The following is a 14,929-nucleotide window of genomic DNA, read 5'->3' as shown; positions in this document are numbered from 1 at the left end:
TGATACAGGTGGACGTTCCATCTACCTCGTCATGGAGCTTCGCCGTGGATGGTACGTCGAGCCTTCCATCATTGTTCCCGGCGTCAACCGCTCGAACAAACCGGCTCCGACACCTGCTCCGACTTCGATGATCTACATGGCACTCTTCGCTCCCAGTGATCCTAGCATATCCTCCAGAGAAGATGGGGAAGACGCCGAAGATTCGATCAGCCTGTACGAACGCATCAGCATCAATAATCGATGGCACCCTATCATGCTCGCCAACGTACCCTTTTCACCTCGGTGGCATACCTCGAGTTTGGTACGGACACACGAAGATGCGCTGACCAGTAGAGCTACACTTGAGCAAAAGCTCGCAGAATTGTTCCGCTACCCTTACAGTCACCAGCTTGCCAAGAAGACGGCGTTATCCAGCCGCGTCAAGACGTCAGCAGACGTCACGTAGAAGTATTGCCTTATGTCGCAAAGTTGGTGTACACGATTGAGTCAGACAAGGTTTCCCACATTCTCAAAGGCATTACCGGTGACACCTTCAGCTTGCTCGTCTTCAACAATGTGGTGAAAGTGGATGCAGTTATCGTAGTGCCGCCGCCTGGAACTTGCAAAAAGCCGACGTATCGACCAACAATTTGGCGGTTTACCAAACGCCGCAGTGGCATCTTCCTGTGCCGACGATTCTCGTCCGAACAACACTGGCGATGTTACCAGGATCGTTCGGCTACACATCGAGGCCGGCAACTCACCTGCAGGCACGGTTTCCTTCATCCACGCACTTGTCCGCCTAGAATTCGGGAACATGCGTCTCCACACCGTCTGCTCGGCCCATAGCCCTGATGGCCGCCCGTGTATTCAGATAGCAATTATATGGACACTTCAGGCGCATTTCTGCCGTTGCCGTCACCGCAATGCTCTGTATAAAGTTCAACGGTGATAACCTCGTCGCCGCGCGTCGTATGCTGCATGTGGGAGTGAAAGCGTGCGACGGATGAGCCAACGATGGTGCCTAAATCTCGCGCATGCAAAGAAGCCAGGAACAAGCACGCCATTCTTCGTTGCATGCATAGCACTGAGGAGAGAATGTAAGGATACGGGGCGTTCTACTCCGGCAAAAACTAAGAACAACTGCGTATGCCGTGGCCGCGCGGTTCCTATCTCGAAAGCGATCTGCGATAGAGGACCGAGTCTAGATGCGCTGACGGCTCACAGGTTCCTGTGCGCTGTGTTGTGGCCGCTCAATCTGCGTTGAAGCGATAGGCAGCATGAAGTTCGATTTGCTCACTCCTGCTGCCACGTGCCTTTCCTTACTCCAGCATTTCCTTCCTTACTCCGCGGACACTGCTCCAACCGCAGTGTCCGCGGTTGTCGAGTTTGATGTGTTCATGGTTGTCTTTGTACTCGTGAAGACAGGCTTGTTAATTGAGTTAGTAAGCAAATGTCCGCCAGTTCACGCGGCCTATAAACCTACTATCATTACTTCGTACTGCAGTATACTCGTTTGCTGTCGCAATCGATGCTTCCCCTTTCAGGCGAAATTGCGGCTTTTCTTTCTTTATGTGGAAGCTCGGCAGCTATATTTTTAATGTTTTGCCTAACCACGTGACCATGTTTCCTATATCGTGTTTGTGCCACTATATTGTGGATGGAGGGGCTTTTTACAATGAAGCTGTGTATGAGTCGGGTCCTGGTAATTTTTCGTCTCCGTCCAGAGGACAGTCGACACCTACCGTGTTTGCTCAGTGACTATGGTGTTGGGCTGCTGAGCACGAGGCCGCGGGATCGAATACCGGCCACGGCGGCCGCATTTCGATGGGAATGAAATGCGAAAACAGCCGTGTACTTAGATCTAGGTGCGCGTTAAGGAACCCCAGGTGGTCGAAATTTCCGGAGTCCTCCACTACGGCGTGCCTCGTAATCAGAAAGTGGTTTTGGCACGTTAAACCCCAAAATAAATTGATTAGCAAGATGGCCAAATGAATATGTAAATTTGTGCGTTACACTTTTGGAAATTTACGGTTCTTAATCGTCACTGCCACAATATAATTAGCAGCGATGATTTATACAGTGACCGCAGAAAACCTCGTGTTGTATACCGTAAGACATTCTTCACGTAATGGCAGCTGCCCTAATATGAGAAATAATATGAGCTTTATTTTTGTCTCAAACCAGTATATACTCAGTCTCAGTTGCAATTGCAAATTGATAATAGAGGTGCAACTTCATTCCATTATCTTAGTGAGATTAAGCGAAAAAATATATATGATATGTGGCACTTGAAGAAAGCGTACCTCTTGGATTGAAGTTTCCGTTAGTGTGCTTGTAGACCAACGCGCGCCTGCAAATGTAAAACATCCGGTGCAGCACATAGAGAGTTGTACAGCTGTCAGAATATGCACTAGCAACTCTGAAGCAGGGAGGTGCTGTTGTAGGGAATGCAATATAATGTAACAAAACTACATATCCTTTAGATAAACACTGCTGTATAATCATTCCGAAAGGTACTTACAGTAAGCGACGAAAACGATGTACTTGCGTGCTTTTGCGTTGAATCAGATATTGTGCAGTGTGGTGATTGTACTACTGGACTAAACGACTGCAAATTTGCTTGTGACTTTTCGTGAACGTCACAACCAACAGAAATGTCAACCTATTCAGATACATTGCTTCTGAGCGAGTCGACGGCCCGGCCAACATTACGGAGTGTCTTCGCACTGACAGCCCAGAGCGAGTAAGCGCATTCTCCCTAAACATGGATGAACTGAAATATTCTTTGAGTGCCCCAAGTCAGTGGACGCTTTGATAGCTATCGCCGTAGCACAATTGGCAGTGCTATGCACGCGTAACGTGCAGGTTATGGGTTCGGCTTCTACCGGTGACACGTTATCTTATCGTCCATTTTCCCTCTTGTCCCCTTTATCATTATCAGTACATTTATTGTTATGGCTGCACGAAATTTTTTAGCACAAGCGGTCTTTATGTAGACAAGTTTTAGACACATTTTGTTTTTATCTTCATTCCTAATCCTACTGCGGCAGTGATACCATACATAATATGTGTCGTATAGACTAAAGAGATAGCCAAGAAAATGAGAAACTCGCACTGAGTAGAACGCCAGTTCTTATCTATGCTGTGCTCCTTATAGTAATTCGCATGCTCACCCTGCATTTTTCGTCATGGGTCGCGGGGTAGGGGTCTAGGTACCGCGCTGTCCTGCCTTGCGAGCAGGTAAGCGCTGCGTTACAAGTCGCGATGCAGAAAGAGAACACTTCCGGCGCATTCCCTAAAATGCTTAACAAAATCTTGCCTTCAGATAGATTCCAAGATGACAATTCTGTGTTAAAAAAAATTCACGTTTGCCCTGTATTGAGATGGGTGAAAAAGGCGATCTTTAGGAATCACATTATATTGTTCAACAATAATTTATTTACCGGACCTTTCCTTCCGCTGCAAATGCTCCCACCCTGACTCTTTTTCATAAAATCTACCACTACGATCGAGCATTGCAATTCGCTCTTTTTCCACCATCGCGATGCGTTTTAGCTAGAATCGATCAACTCTTCAAACTAAGCGTGCCATCGTGTCGCATTAACTTATATCATGATTTTTTTGTCCAAAGAACAACTAGCGAATAGAACCACCTTCCCTCCTCCATTGCTGCCATTGCATATACAGAACTATTCAATATCGCCTTGGAAAATAGTTTAACTTTCTTTTTCTGCTATTTCACTGCGCGCGTTTCTGTACATACCACTACTTTCTTTAATGCCTTAACGCCCTTACAGTATTCACAATAAATAAATAAATAAATAAATAAATAAATAGATTTCATCGGCGCAGCAAATAGTACTTCGAAGGGCCAGCTGTTCGGATGAAAACGGTAAAAATGAAATTGGGCCCTGACCAAAATGTCAAAACACTAGCAATACAAGATACGTGTGCTTTGTTTCTTCATGTAGTAATATACCGTTGAGTAGTAAGCCGAATAATGGCCAAACGTGGGCTGTTTAAGGGATTGCTCACCCTGTAAGGATCACCACCAGATCTGCCCACTTCAGATTGTTGTTTTGCATTACATAGTTCATAAATAATAGCAGTGATTGTGAAGCGTCAACACTCCCGTCTGATAATAATTGTAAAAGCGGTTCCTCTTCATCCTGTAAGGTTCATTTTGTTATTGGAGCATATGTGTACACATATTTACCCACCTTTTTTAGTGCTCTATATCCCAGTAAGCTGACCCGGCCTGGAGGTGTAAGTTGAGCTATGACTTGGTGTATCTGTTAAGGTAATGGGCATGATAATCACATGTCATATGGTGCGCACCTAACGGAACACAAATATAGTTTCCGAATGTCGAAGCATTTGTAGTATTCAATGGCACAGGCCGAACGCCAAAAAAGCATGATTTTAGATATGATTGTCTGATCATGCAAGTTGGCTTTACTGTAGAGCAAATAGCTACGCAATATATGATAGCAGAATTGGAGACTATGCATATTACGACGCAATACTGCGATTTTGATTCTTACCATTGACATGGTGTGGGAAAAGAAGTCCTGTGGAAGAATTCGCTATAATATGAACGGCTCTTATCCTCATAATAAACTGAGTATATTGGCAGAATATACTTTGGTATTAGAAAGCGACACAATAAATTCTTGAGGCAAATATAGAAAAGGGTTAATGCGACAGCGACGGAGGCATATAATAAAATGATGTGACAGTTATAGCTACCTTAACAGCTACCCTAAAATTTCCGATAATGAGGTGAGCACCAGATGTAATGTATTCAGACCTGCAAACGTTATAGTTAATGTTGAGTCCTTGCTTAATGGCACAACACAAATGTACTCGCCACTGGCCACAACTTTTACCTTCGCAGTAGTGTGACAATAGCAAATAGCATTTATGGTACCTAACAACCAATGATGCGTTAGAAAATGGCTCGGGTTAATGCGCAAAGGAAGCGAATCATTGCCTCACCAATCGTATGCAAATTCTGGAAACTGCAGCTGCGCAGAAAAACTAAAAAAACGAAGACATGTAGTGAAGTGCGTCCTCCTGCCCCTCACCTATGTTACGGATACTTGCAACAACTTTACTCACATTGTCTCGGTAATTGCAATGGACATCGCAGTCGCTTATGCAGCATGTCCAATAAAACTGCCCTGACGCACTGAGACAATGAATACATTACCGCCAGCTTCATTTAAACATGGCTACAGTGAGTACTGACTTATGAACTTATTCCAATGTTCTATGAAATTTATCGATCTCATGGAGCAGATTTACTTCGGCAAGTTCAGCGTTCTATTTTTTACGGTTTCGTTCACGATGGAGACCATTGCCACCGCAGGCAGAACTGCTGAGAATAGTTCATGTTCATCGCAGCCTCTGGTAGTTTAGCCTTTTCTGCCAATCGATTGTACCATGGGTATCGTTATTAGGGCGCTATAAGAAGGAAGGCTTACAGTTAAGACCAGCGGTACTGATGCAGAGTAAAAGCAAGTGTTGAACTGACAGCTGTGAAATGGGCACATAGTGACCTAAACGTTATCAAGCAGGCAGAAAGTTGTAGAGCTGTATAAAATCTGTACGATGAGGCCATTGCACACAATCCTCGCATAAGCTGATGAGCGCCGACGTATAAAAGCGGTCGCTTAACACAACAGACACAAACTGCCGCAGCTTTCGGATGTTTGCTCCGACAACATGCATGGCTTCAATTCACATATATTAGCAGAGCATTAGCACCGAAACTGTTTGGCGTGTTGTTAACTGTCAGATTCCGAACGAAATGGGAAAAACAGGTTTAGGCTTTATTCTTTTGGCCAAGTTGCTTGGTGCTACCAAATAATCGGTGCTTCTCAAAAGCGCTTCTCAAAAGAGTCCTGCGTTTTCATCCACGTTAGTTTAGGCTCGGAATGAGAAAACGGAAATACCTTATTGGCATCAGTTGAATAGCACAAAACACACCACTGAATGTAAAAGTTTACTTATTTTGCGGCTTTTCCATTCCGCACTTGCGCGTATGGACAGGAAACCGTCGCATGTGGAAGCACTGTCGTTGCACCGTGTATTCCGAGCAACCAAGCCTACTGTCAAATGCTGGCGGACTACTTGGGGCGGTAACACATGTGCAGAAGCTCCGCCCCCCTTATTTTCCTTTCATTGCCACAGGAAGTTCTTCGCAAGTATAGGCCTACTTTTCCCTCTTTTCTGCAGCCATGGTCTTTCAGTTATATTGTCGTTTTCAGTACTTTAGAAAACAAACTAGGGGACTGACTTTTTGGAGCGGTTTTTTGGTATTAATATCAGCATCCCATCTTCAATGACTTTCGTTAACAAATTAACTTTTCCACCAATATCAGATGTCCCATCTACGAACGACAAGTTATGGTTTGAAGATAACGGAACAAACCAACCTAGGCTCGAAGGGTAAAGTGGAAGCTACGCTTGATGTTATCAGAACGGCTGATGCGTTTCTGTACTACTAGAGTTAAAGAAACAATTAAAGAAGTGTTGATGTTATCTCGCACAACCAGATGAACGTTGCCACGCATAACGAAAGCATTATCAAGATTCGTATAATGGAGTTGAAGAAAATTGCCATAACAGTTCTCACGGATGTTTAGCTGCTGCATGGAATAAAATGACACAAAGTCAAGTAAGGGAGGACATTTTTGAGAAATGCAAAAAAAAAATTTTGGCAGGCAGTACTATTAATCTATGAAATTCCAGGTGCATTAAGTACAGAAATAATTAAGACTTCGTGGTTATTATACAAAATTATAGCTGTTCCAATTCACGCCTTGATAAGACCAAATGCTGCCAGTTTTACCGCAGGTGCTACATAGAATGCACCAAGCAACAGCCATTCACAACGTGAAAAGCGTATGTTTATCCAAGCAGCCTCATGATTGCATTTTAGGTCCAAGCGACGGACACATTCTATGGCAGTAGAAGCTTGATGCGGGCGAGTTGGTTTAACATACTTGAAGAAATCTTTTCTTCAAGTTCATTTTATGGCACTGGCAACGGTGACAAGGACACCACCACATTTCGGCTTCCTGGGGGAAAGACATTATAGCACACAGGAAAGTACACTGTAGATGCTTTTTCAGGTGAAATCCAGGTTTCGCTTAGAGCGATTGCAGAATGACCGGAAGAAACAACATTTGAAAAAGAAAGAAAGAAAACAAATGCACATTGTCGCATAGTCCTCGAGCATTCTGATAGATGCATACGTCTGCTGCGTCACTGATATGCCACTTTCGTTTTGTTTTCCCGTTTGCTGCCTCCTGTTGCTTTCATTATTATTATTATTATTATTATTATTATTATTATTATTATTATTATTATTATTATTATTATTATTATTATTATTATTATTATTATTATTATTATTATTATGCTAGAACTATTGCTGATACTTGTAAAATATTACTGGAAGAGTAAACTAAAATATTACTCTTAGTAATATTTCGATGTACTTTCAATTTGTAGTCTAAATTTCTCAAATGGAATAATGAATTACGCACTTCACGTACAGCACATGAATCTCTGCCATCAGAAAGACGCACCATGCCGAGTCATTGCATTAGCACACTACCAGCCATGGCCTTTTCGCCAGTTGAATAGATTAAGAAATATTTGCTTTAAACTTGCCGTTTTGATGTGACCTTGAATATAGGGATCATAATTTTTATCTTGACCGCCCAGGCGTCGTGCGAGTGTATCATCAATAAGAAAAAACACCTCTAATATAAATTGAGGCTGCGGATGTGTAAGAGGCTCATTTCCTGGGAATAAAGCAGGGAAAAGTGCAGTTATGAGAAGCACAGCAAGAAAGACATATTTCAGGCATGTAAATTCACACCTGTCCCCTGGTTATTTGCAGTTATCTTTATGGCGTAAACCTGAAATGCCTCGTTGTAACCGCTCATACCCGCAAAAAGCAGCGCCTAATCTAGTGAGACAAAAATATCATCAGCAATGGATCAAAACCCTTTAATCAAGCAAAGATGCAGTGGCTAAATATGAATGAAGAAATGAGAGAAAGAACGAAGAAAAGAAACAAGGAATAAAATAACGAAAGCACAAAGACAAAACAACAAAGAAAGAACGAACATTTAGGTAGTGCATTGGGAAGCTCGAATGTGTCGTTGAGGAGGTCCACCTGCAGAGCCATACGTTTACTTCGCAAGACGGCTCGTTATGTTGTGCAAGAAGTCTGACCCCTCCGATATATGTACTACCACGTGTGCAGCAGGTTTTCGCCTTCACATGTTACAGGAATGTAACATGGTTCAGAACATTTTGCTACGTCAATCTATCTCAGGTTCCATGCTTGATTAAAATCGCTTAGTAGAGCATAAATATGATCGCTTTGGCGCAAACAAGAAGGACAGAAGGGAACAAGGGCAGCACCAACTTCCGAATGTTAATTCTCTATTATACCACATGCAATGTATGCACGCAGGCGAATGCGCAACATACAAAAATAGCTTCGATCGCCCAAAGCTTCAACCACAGCCGGCTACCAAGAAGCCTTCTCTCGGCATGCCGAAGACAAACTGATTTGTCGCTAATGCAAGACGAACCTCGCTCTTTAATATGAAACCCCTCTATCAATTCGCGTGCCGTGGTGTCCCTGCTTCTTCAACCATCCGTATCTTAACCAGCCGTGGCTGGAGAAGACTAAAAAATCACTGCAGGCCGAGCCCACACCTGGAGAAACTTCGTGTCGCCCATGTGATGCCGTTCCCGGGTGAAATGGAACCAGAGCTCCGTCCATGCTTTCGTAAGCGCTTCGTGAAGGCCCGGCGCCCGGCCCCCGAAAACCGCTTCGCAGCGCGCGAGCCAACCTTGGTGTCAGCAATCTACATGAAGGAGCATGAACTGGTTGATCACCTGCTTAGGCAAAGGCTGCAAAACATCTAACAGTCTGATACGAAACACCGGAAAGACTAAAGGGTCTAGTAATCCATTGGAGAAGAGCTGCGGAAAGCAAACACTGCTTAAGGATATGAACCCAATCCACGCGACCGCGAGAAAAAGAGCACACTCCACGAGCCGGGATGGCTGCGACGGGCCTGTAACTCAGCGGCAGGCACCTCGCGCCAGGCGGCACATGAACGTATCTCGCCTGTCGTCGAGGAAACTGGCCGTAATGAGCTTCCAGCTTGGCCTGTGGATGAACAGATCGTACCTTTGACAATGCGGGGGAGGCCTGGGGTAAGGATATCGACTAGTTCTATTGGATTTGAAACTACCTCGATGCCGGGGTGAACCTTGCGGAAGCATACCAGAGAGCTGGCGACCGCCGCATAAATGGTGGACGGGGAATCTGAGCGAAGCACACAGTGAGAAAATGCGGCTTGTGGAAACAAGTCGGGTACTAAGAAAAAAAGAAGTAAAGCTTCGAGTCAGGAGCACATCCGAGTTAAGAGCTACCTGGCCTAAACGAGTTAGATAATTATCACTTCGGAGTTCTTCCTAATACTTGTTCACAATATCACTCAAGCTGCAACTTCTACTACGCTGAAGTTTGTCATTTCAAATAGCGACGTTCGAAGGGCAGATACAGTGCAGCTTGCACTTGATTGTCATCTTTGGGCGCTGAGCGCTGAAAGCCAGCGGTGGCTGAGTTCCGCGGCAAGGTAAGTATACCTAGTAACAAAGCTTTGATGCTAGCCTAAACGTTCAAAACATGACGGTGCATCAGCGGTTCATGGGGCGGAAAAAAAGAACAATGTGACGCCATATCCGTTAAAACCAGGAGTGACGTCAATTTGTTCTCAAAGGCGCGATATTTGTTTTGGTGGTCTGGCATTAGAGCTGTGTATATGAATGCCCCGCCATTCGACTTGATGAGCGTTTCGAGCTTTCATCACGGGAAGCGATGCACGGAAAGGTCTACCGTACGGTTGTCGAAATCGCACCACTGAACAGAACATAGTTTCTTTGGAAGCCAACGAAAGCTTTAGGTGCAGAGTGCTGGGTCTATCGTCGTCTTCCAGGCCGCTTGACCTGCCCAGTCGCACGAAAGCAACTAACGTAAGCAATGATCTGGCAGTCGTAACTAACTACTCTTGATTAAACAGGTTGAAAAAGGATGAGGCTACCCACGTTACCAAATTCAGACATACGTCCACAAGCGAAAGAGCCCGCCTCGTGAGGGGGATGTATTGTAACAGGCGAACTTCGTGAGCGCGCCTTTCTGAACGCTTGAAGAGCTACATTGCTTTGCAAGCGATAGTGGCGTCAACTATGGGCGCTGAACAAAGGGTTAGGGTTATTGATAATGATAAAATAGGCTTCTCTACTCGTGACCCATATATAAAATTGATAAAGAATTTTATTTTCATTGAATGAATCTAACTGTCTCGCTTTATTAAAAAAAACGCTTTCTTTTTCTTTCCCAATGTTTGTTCCCTCCAACCACGGTGGCGCTTCTATCGCTACTCCCACAACCACCCTTGCTGATGTCTGTGAGAATTTGTTCTGAACCGCTTTACACCGGAAGCTTCGCGACCTATTTGGATCAGGCTGTTTCACATGATGCGACTGCAACGACGAAAATCGGTGCTGTCGCACGCGTCGCAATGCGATTTTTAGAGGGCTCATTTCACATGACTGCGATTTCAACAATGCGACTGGTGCGACGCCCAGGGTTGCTTACTGTCGGGTTTCGTCGCCCACGCTGCATAATTAGTTTATTGTAGTGAATAAAACGTTTACACAATAATATTATTGACTTATCTTGATTAGAAGCAAATAATATGTACGTTTACTAATTAAAAACCGTTAGTTCAGATTTGTCTTGGAGTGCGCGACGGCGGTTTCTGTAGTTCAGTGCGACATCGCGCACGTAAACAGCTGTTCGCAGGTGGTTCAGCGATTCTTTATTCTATGGTTCAGCGCTGTGTGTTGTCTTATCTACCTTCTATGACCGTTTCGTTTTGCCTGCGCTACAACAATCTACAAGATGGCCTATCGACAAGTTCATATAGCTGCCCTCACCGTATATGCAGTATTCGGAATTTTGCTGCACGAAGTTGTCGTGTCAGCCCAACAAGATCCTCGCGCTACCCGTGCTCGGCGTCAGCTTCTGGAGAAATGATGCCTGTATATTGCCAGTCATTTCGCATATGTGGTGCCTGCTCCTAGCCATATTCTTACGCGAAACGCATCAAGAAGCACCAACCCGAACGCCCGCGTGTGCCCCTGAACGAAGCCTCAAACGATCTGTGTGATTACGACGTAGAATGAAAATTGTGTTGTGAAATTCAACCTTAGCGCTAGCCTGGTTCGTCCATCGCCGTGCTTGCGCTGGGAGCCCTCTATAAATATTTCTAAAGGCGCAAAAGCCGACGAATCAAATGTTTGGAGCAGTTACCGTCACTTTTGTAGAAACCTGTACGTTGTAACATAGCATTCTAAAAGACACACTTCTCGTCCACTTTGTTGTCCCGTGTCTCGCGCTGGTAGTATACTCGAAACTTCTAACAAGAAGACCATATCAATACGCGCTATCCATAATGCAGGATCGTGGGTCCAGGGCAGGCGCAGTTGCCGTAGAATTTTTCAGCTTTCTGCTTAGCCTCGCACGCCTCTCGCGGTTAGCCTGTTCTGTGGAAATAAATATTATTATTATCAATGTTATTAGATATTATAGTTTCTTCACTGTAATTTATAGCAATCTTCCAGATTTCTTAAGCTAGTCATGCATTTAACGTGTGTTAGATCAACATTGTTACGACATGCTTATGGGAGTCATTTCGAACTTGATTGCTCAGCCAAAGAAAGTACAAATTGAAGCCTCAATGTTTATTCCAATTTGGTATTCCTAAACAGATTATATTGGCAGAATTTTGTGTCTGCTTGCATTTCATGCAATTCAATGTTCAGAGCTGGAAAAACTGATTCCTTTTCTTGCTGTCGAAAGGCTGCTTCAATGTCGATAGCAAGCTATAATTATTCATTTCGAAAGTGTTAAGCAATGACTATATGTCTAAGCTTATCAATGCGTTTTTGTTCCACGAACACAATCAAGTTTTCTCTCTCCGTCTCATTGACAGCCATGGAATGAAACCATTCACTTTCATAAGTATCAGGATGCAAACATTCTGGAGTTTGTCCTGAGCATTTGTCTGCATCCTATAGTGTGCATGTTTGTATCAAGTTATGGTGTTACAATCTATAGTAATTGACTATAGTGCAACAGAAATACGATGGACAGGAACGAAGTGAACACACAGAGCGCTTCGTTCTTGTCTGTTGTCAATCTGTTGCACTTTATAATAATGAATACACACAAACTCATCTAGTTTTCAGTTATTATGTCGGGCTTATAAGCCTGCTTGTGTCCTGGAATATCTGCACGGCTATGTATCCTGTAATTTAATTGCTGGCCATGTGCTTGCAAGTCGCGTGTCAATCTCCTGATTTTCCTGACAATCGTGTGTGATGTGCAGGCCCAAATATTTTCTAGTGAATCCATGCAGGGTGTTGTGCAGGGTGTAATCTGCACTACAAGTGCTGCTTTGATTGCTTTCAGTTCAGCTTTTCTAGGTGTAGGATGACCTGGAATGGTACTCACCTATATAGGGTTTAGCTTTATGTAGTGTCATACTACTGTTACACTGCTATTGCCATGCCATATGTGCCTTATGTTTGCTTGCATCTTCATGATTAGCAACCTCCTCTGTGTGTTTGGCAGTTGCATATAGTCTCCTGGCCTAATTGTTTGCCCCCATATTCCTTGGTATGGGCCTGTTGTGTTTCAAGTTCAGGCACTCCCAAGGTTGTGTTTCTGAAGGGAGGGGTAGTCGTCTTTGCATCTCATATGCTAGCTGGCATAGTATCTTGGGACGAGGTTCTGAGCTGTTGAGACAAAGAATTTGTGCTTCAGGCTGCAACTCTACTGTCTAGGTGCTTGTTCGTTAGCTCTTTCTCATAGAGGTCTTCAAGCATGGTAAAGTTGGAAAGACCTGTTATTACTACCCGATGCCTGTATTCGACGAGTTGTCTTTTTTGTGTGCTGCTGGTAATTCATACCGTACCATACCTTGGACACAAGCACAGCATCTGCGATTTTCTATAGTATCCACTTGTCCACCCCCATTATTTCGAGATTATTCTTTTCACCAGGTGTGGAAGTTGCGTCCAGGCATTGCATAATTGTTTCACCAACGTGCTGGCTCTGCCGTCATGGGCTTACACTAGCTGAGGATTTGTGGATGTTGACTTGTGGACATACTTGTCCAGCTATGTGGATCACAATGTGTTCTCGGGTAGTTCTTGATTGTAGTCTTTCTTTTTTTCCGACGTTGATATGAGTTGACTTATCAGAAAGCGAAAGGCCAGACTGGCCAAGAAAATCTGCAGTGTTGTCGAGGGCTTGTTGCATCATTCTTGATTTCTGTATAAGATAGCTTTCCCGTAGACTGTAATACACCATAGGCTGTAGTGTTTCTTGTAGCACACCCGTGTTGTTGGTGTGTGTGGGCCAAATGTACCTCCAACTCTCACCTGGAATTTTCTGCCTTTCAGAAAGTTACTGTTTAAGTGCTCTACCAGAAATGTTTTTACTCATCGTTCCTCTTATTAGAGCAGCGTGAGGTACTGCTGTTAAAAGCCTCTTCACTCTCTTCATTCTTTCATAAGCGGTATTACACAATGTCCTGCAATAAAGTTTCTGCTGCTTATGGCCCACTCATATCTGCCAGAAGGGACAACTCATGAAAAAGGTTTTATTTGTGCTATGTGTGCGACGTATATGTAGTATGAGCATTCATCCCTTGACATTATACATCTGTAGAACCAGCTTCCTGACAGAGTACTTGCTATACCTGATCATGCTTATTTGTGCAGTGCTGTTGAACAATACATATTAATGCAATGAATATTTACACACTCGAATTATCACGAAACATGGTTGTTTTACAATTCTGCCCTTTGCTTTTTATTGGTGTTAGATTTTGCATAAGCATGCCCCCTATGCAATAGTATATTGAAGTGTAAGGGTTCAATAAAATATGATGAACTAAATCTAAGTGCAAGAGCTTTTTCTTTTCACCTATGACTCCCATCGAAATGCGACTTCCATGGCTGGCAAAACAACCCCTCGCCTTGTGTTAGCAGCAGAATGCTATAGCCACAGTGGCAGGTGAACAAATTGAAGAACAATATTTCTGTCCATAATTTTTTTCTTGCCTGTATGTAAGTAAAGTTTGGAATAAGTTTGTCATTGCAAAAAAGCCCAGTTTCTGTTCTTTCATTGAATAAACCACCTATTGTGTATAGTTGAAACGCAGAAATTTGTTCTAAAATCCTCGGGTGATATATGTTCTTGCAAGTAGCATGGTATTTCATTACTTATAAAGATAGTAATCGCAGCGGATATCGTTATATGGTTTTACACACTAATATATGTGATCACAATCTTATTAGAAACTTACTAGAAACATGTAAGGCATGAATGTTTCTGCACACTTGATCAGCCGTGAACGTGCAAGAACTGCTTGTACTGGCTGACTTCACTGCACAGTTTTGATTTACTTTTCTTCAGCGTGTCGTTTTATACTGTTTTATCCCCACAAGAACAGGCCATTTGCCTGCTTTTCGCATTGTTGCACGAGTTTTACATAATTGTGCAGGAGGGTACGTTGTCACTGTGCCATTATAGCAAGCAATTTACTTAATCTACTAGCTGCACAGTTAAGTACCTTGCACAGCAAGTGTTCATACAGATGCAGTAAGGATACAAAGTCCGCAACATAGTCAATGTTTATTGTTTTCTGTGCAAGAAAAAAAATTATCCAGAGAAGAGGTGCAACGTGCATGTAATGTTTTATTCAAGCCACGGATTTAATGCTATCGTAGCAAATTCATTACGATAGCCTACACTTTCGCTCTGTCAAATTTA

General features: G+C 43.5%; 1 protein-coding gene across 1 annotated transcript in view; it reads right to left on the bottom strand.

Annotated features, from left to right (window-relative positions):
- Positions 1-14,929, bottom strand: part of LOC142564248 (venom metalloproteinase antarease-like TserMP_B) — a 152,355-nt gene that overhangs the window by 30,553 nt on the left and 106,873 nt on the right. Inside the window, exons 3-6 of the mRNA XM_075675169.1 lie at positions 7,666-7,799; positions 4,203-4,274; positions 4,018-4,151; positions 2,286-2,332 (exon numbers count right to left, since the gene is read on the bottom strand). Of these exons, the coding sequence (XP_075531284.1) occupies positions 2,286-2,332; positions 4,018-4,079 (109 nt within the window). The 5' untranslated portion in view covers positions 4,080-4,151; positions 4,203-4,274; positions 7,666-7,799. The remainder of the gene's footprint in view (positions 1-2,285; positions 2,333-4,017; positions 4,152-4,202; positions 4,275-7,665; positions 7,800-14,929) is intronic.

This window comes from Dermacentor variabilis, chromosome 11 (genome assembly GCF_050947875.1).
Source record: "Dermacentor variabilis isolate Ectoservices chromosome 11, ASM5094787v1, whole genome shotgun sequence".
In the NCBI taxonomy this organism is placed as follows: domain Eukaryota; kingdom Metazoa; phylum Arthropoda; class Arachnida; order Ixodida; family Ixodidae; genus Dermacentor; species Dermacentor variabilis.
Note: the sequence above shows the minus strand (reverse complement) of the source record. Positions and strands in the feature narration are given on the sequence as shown.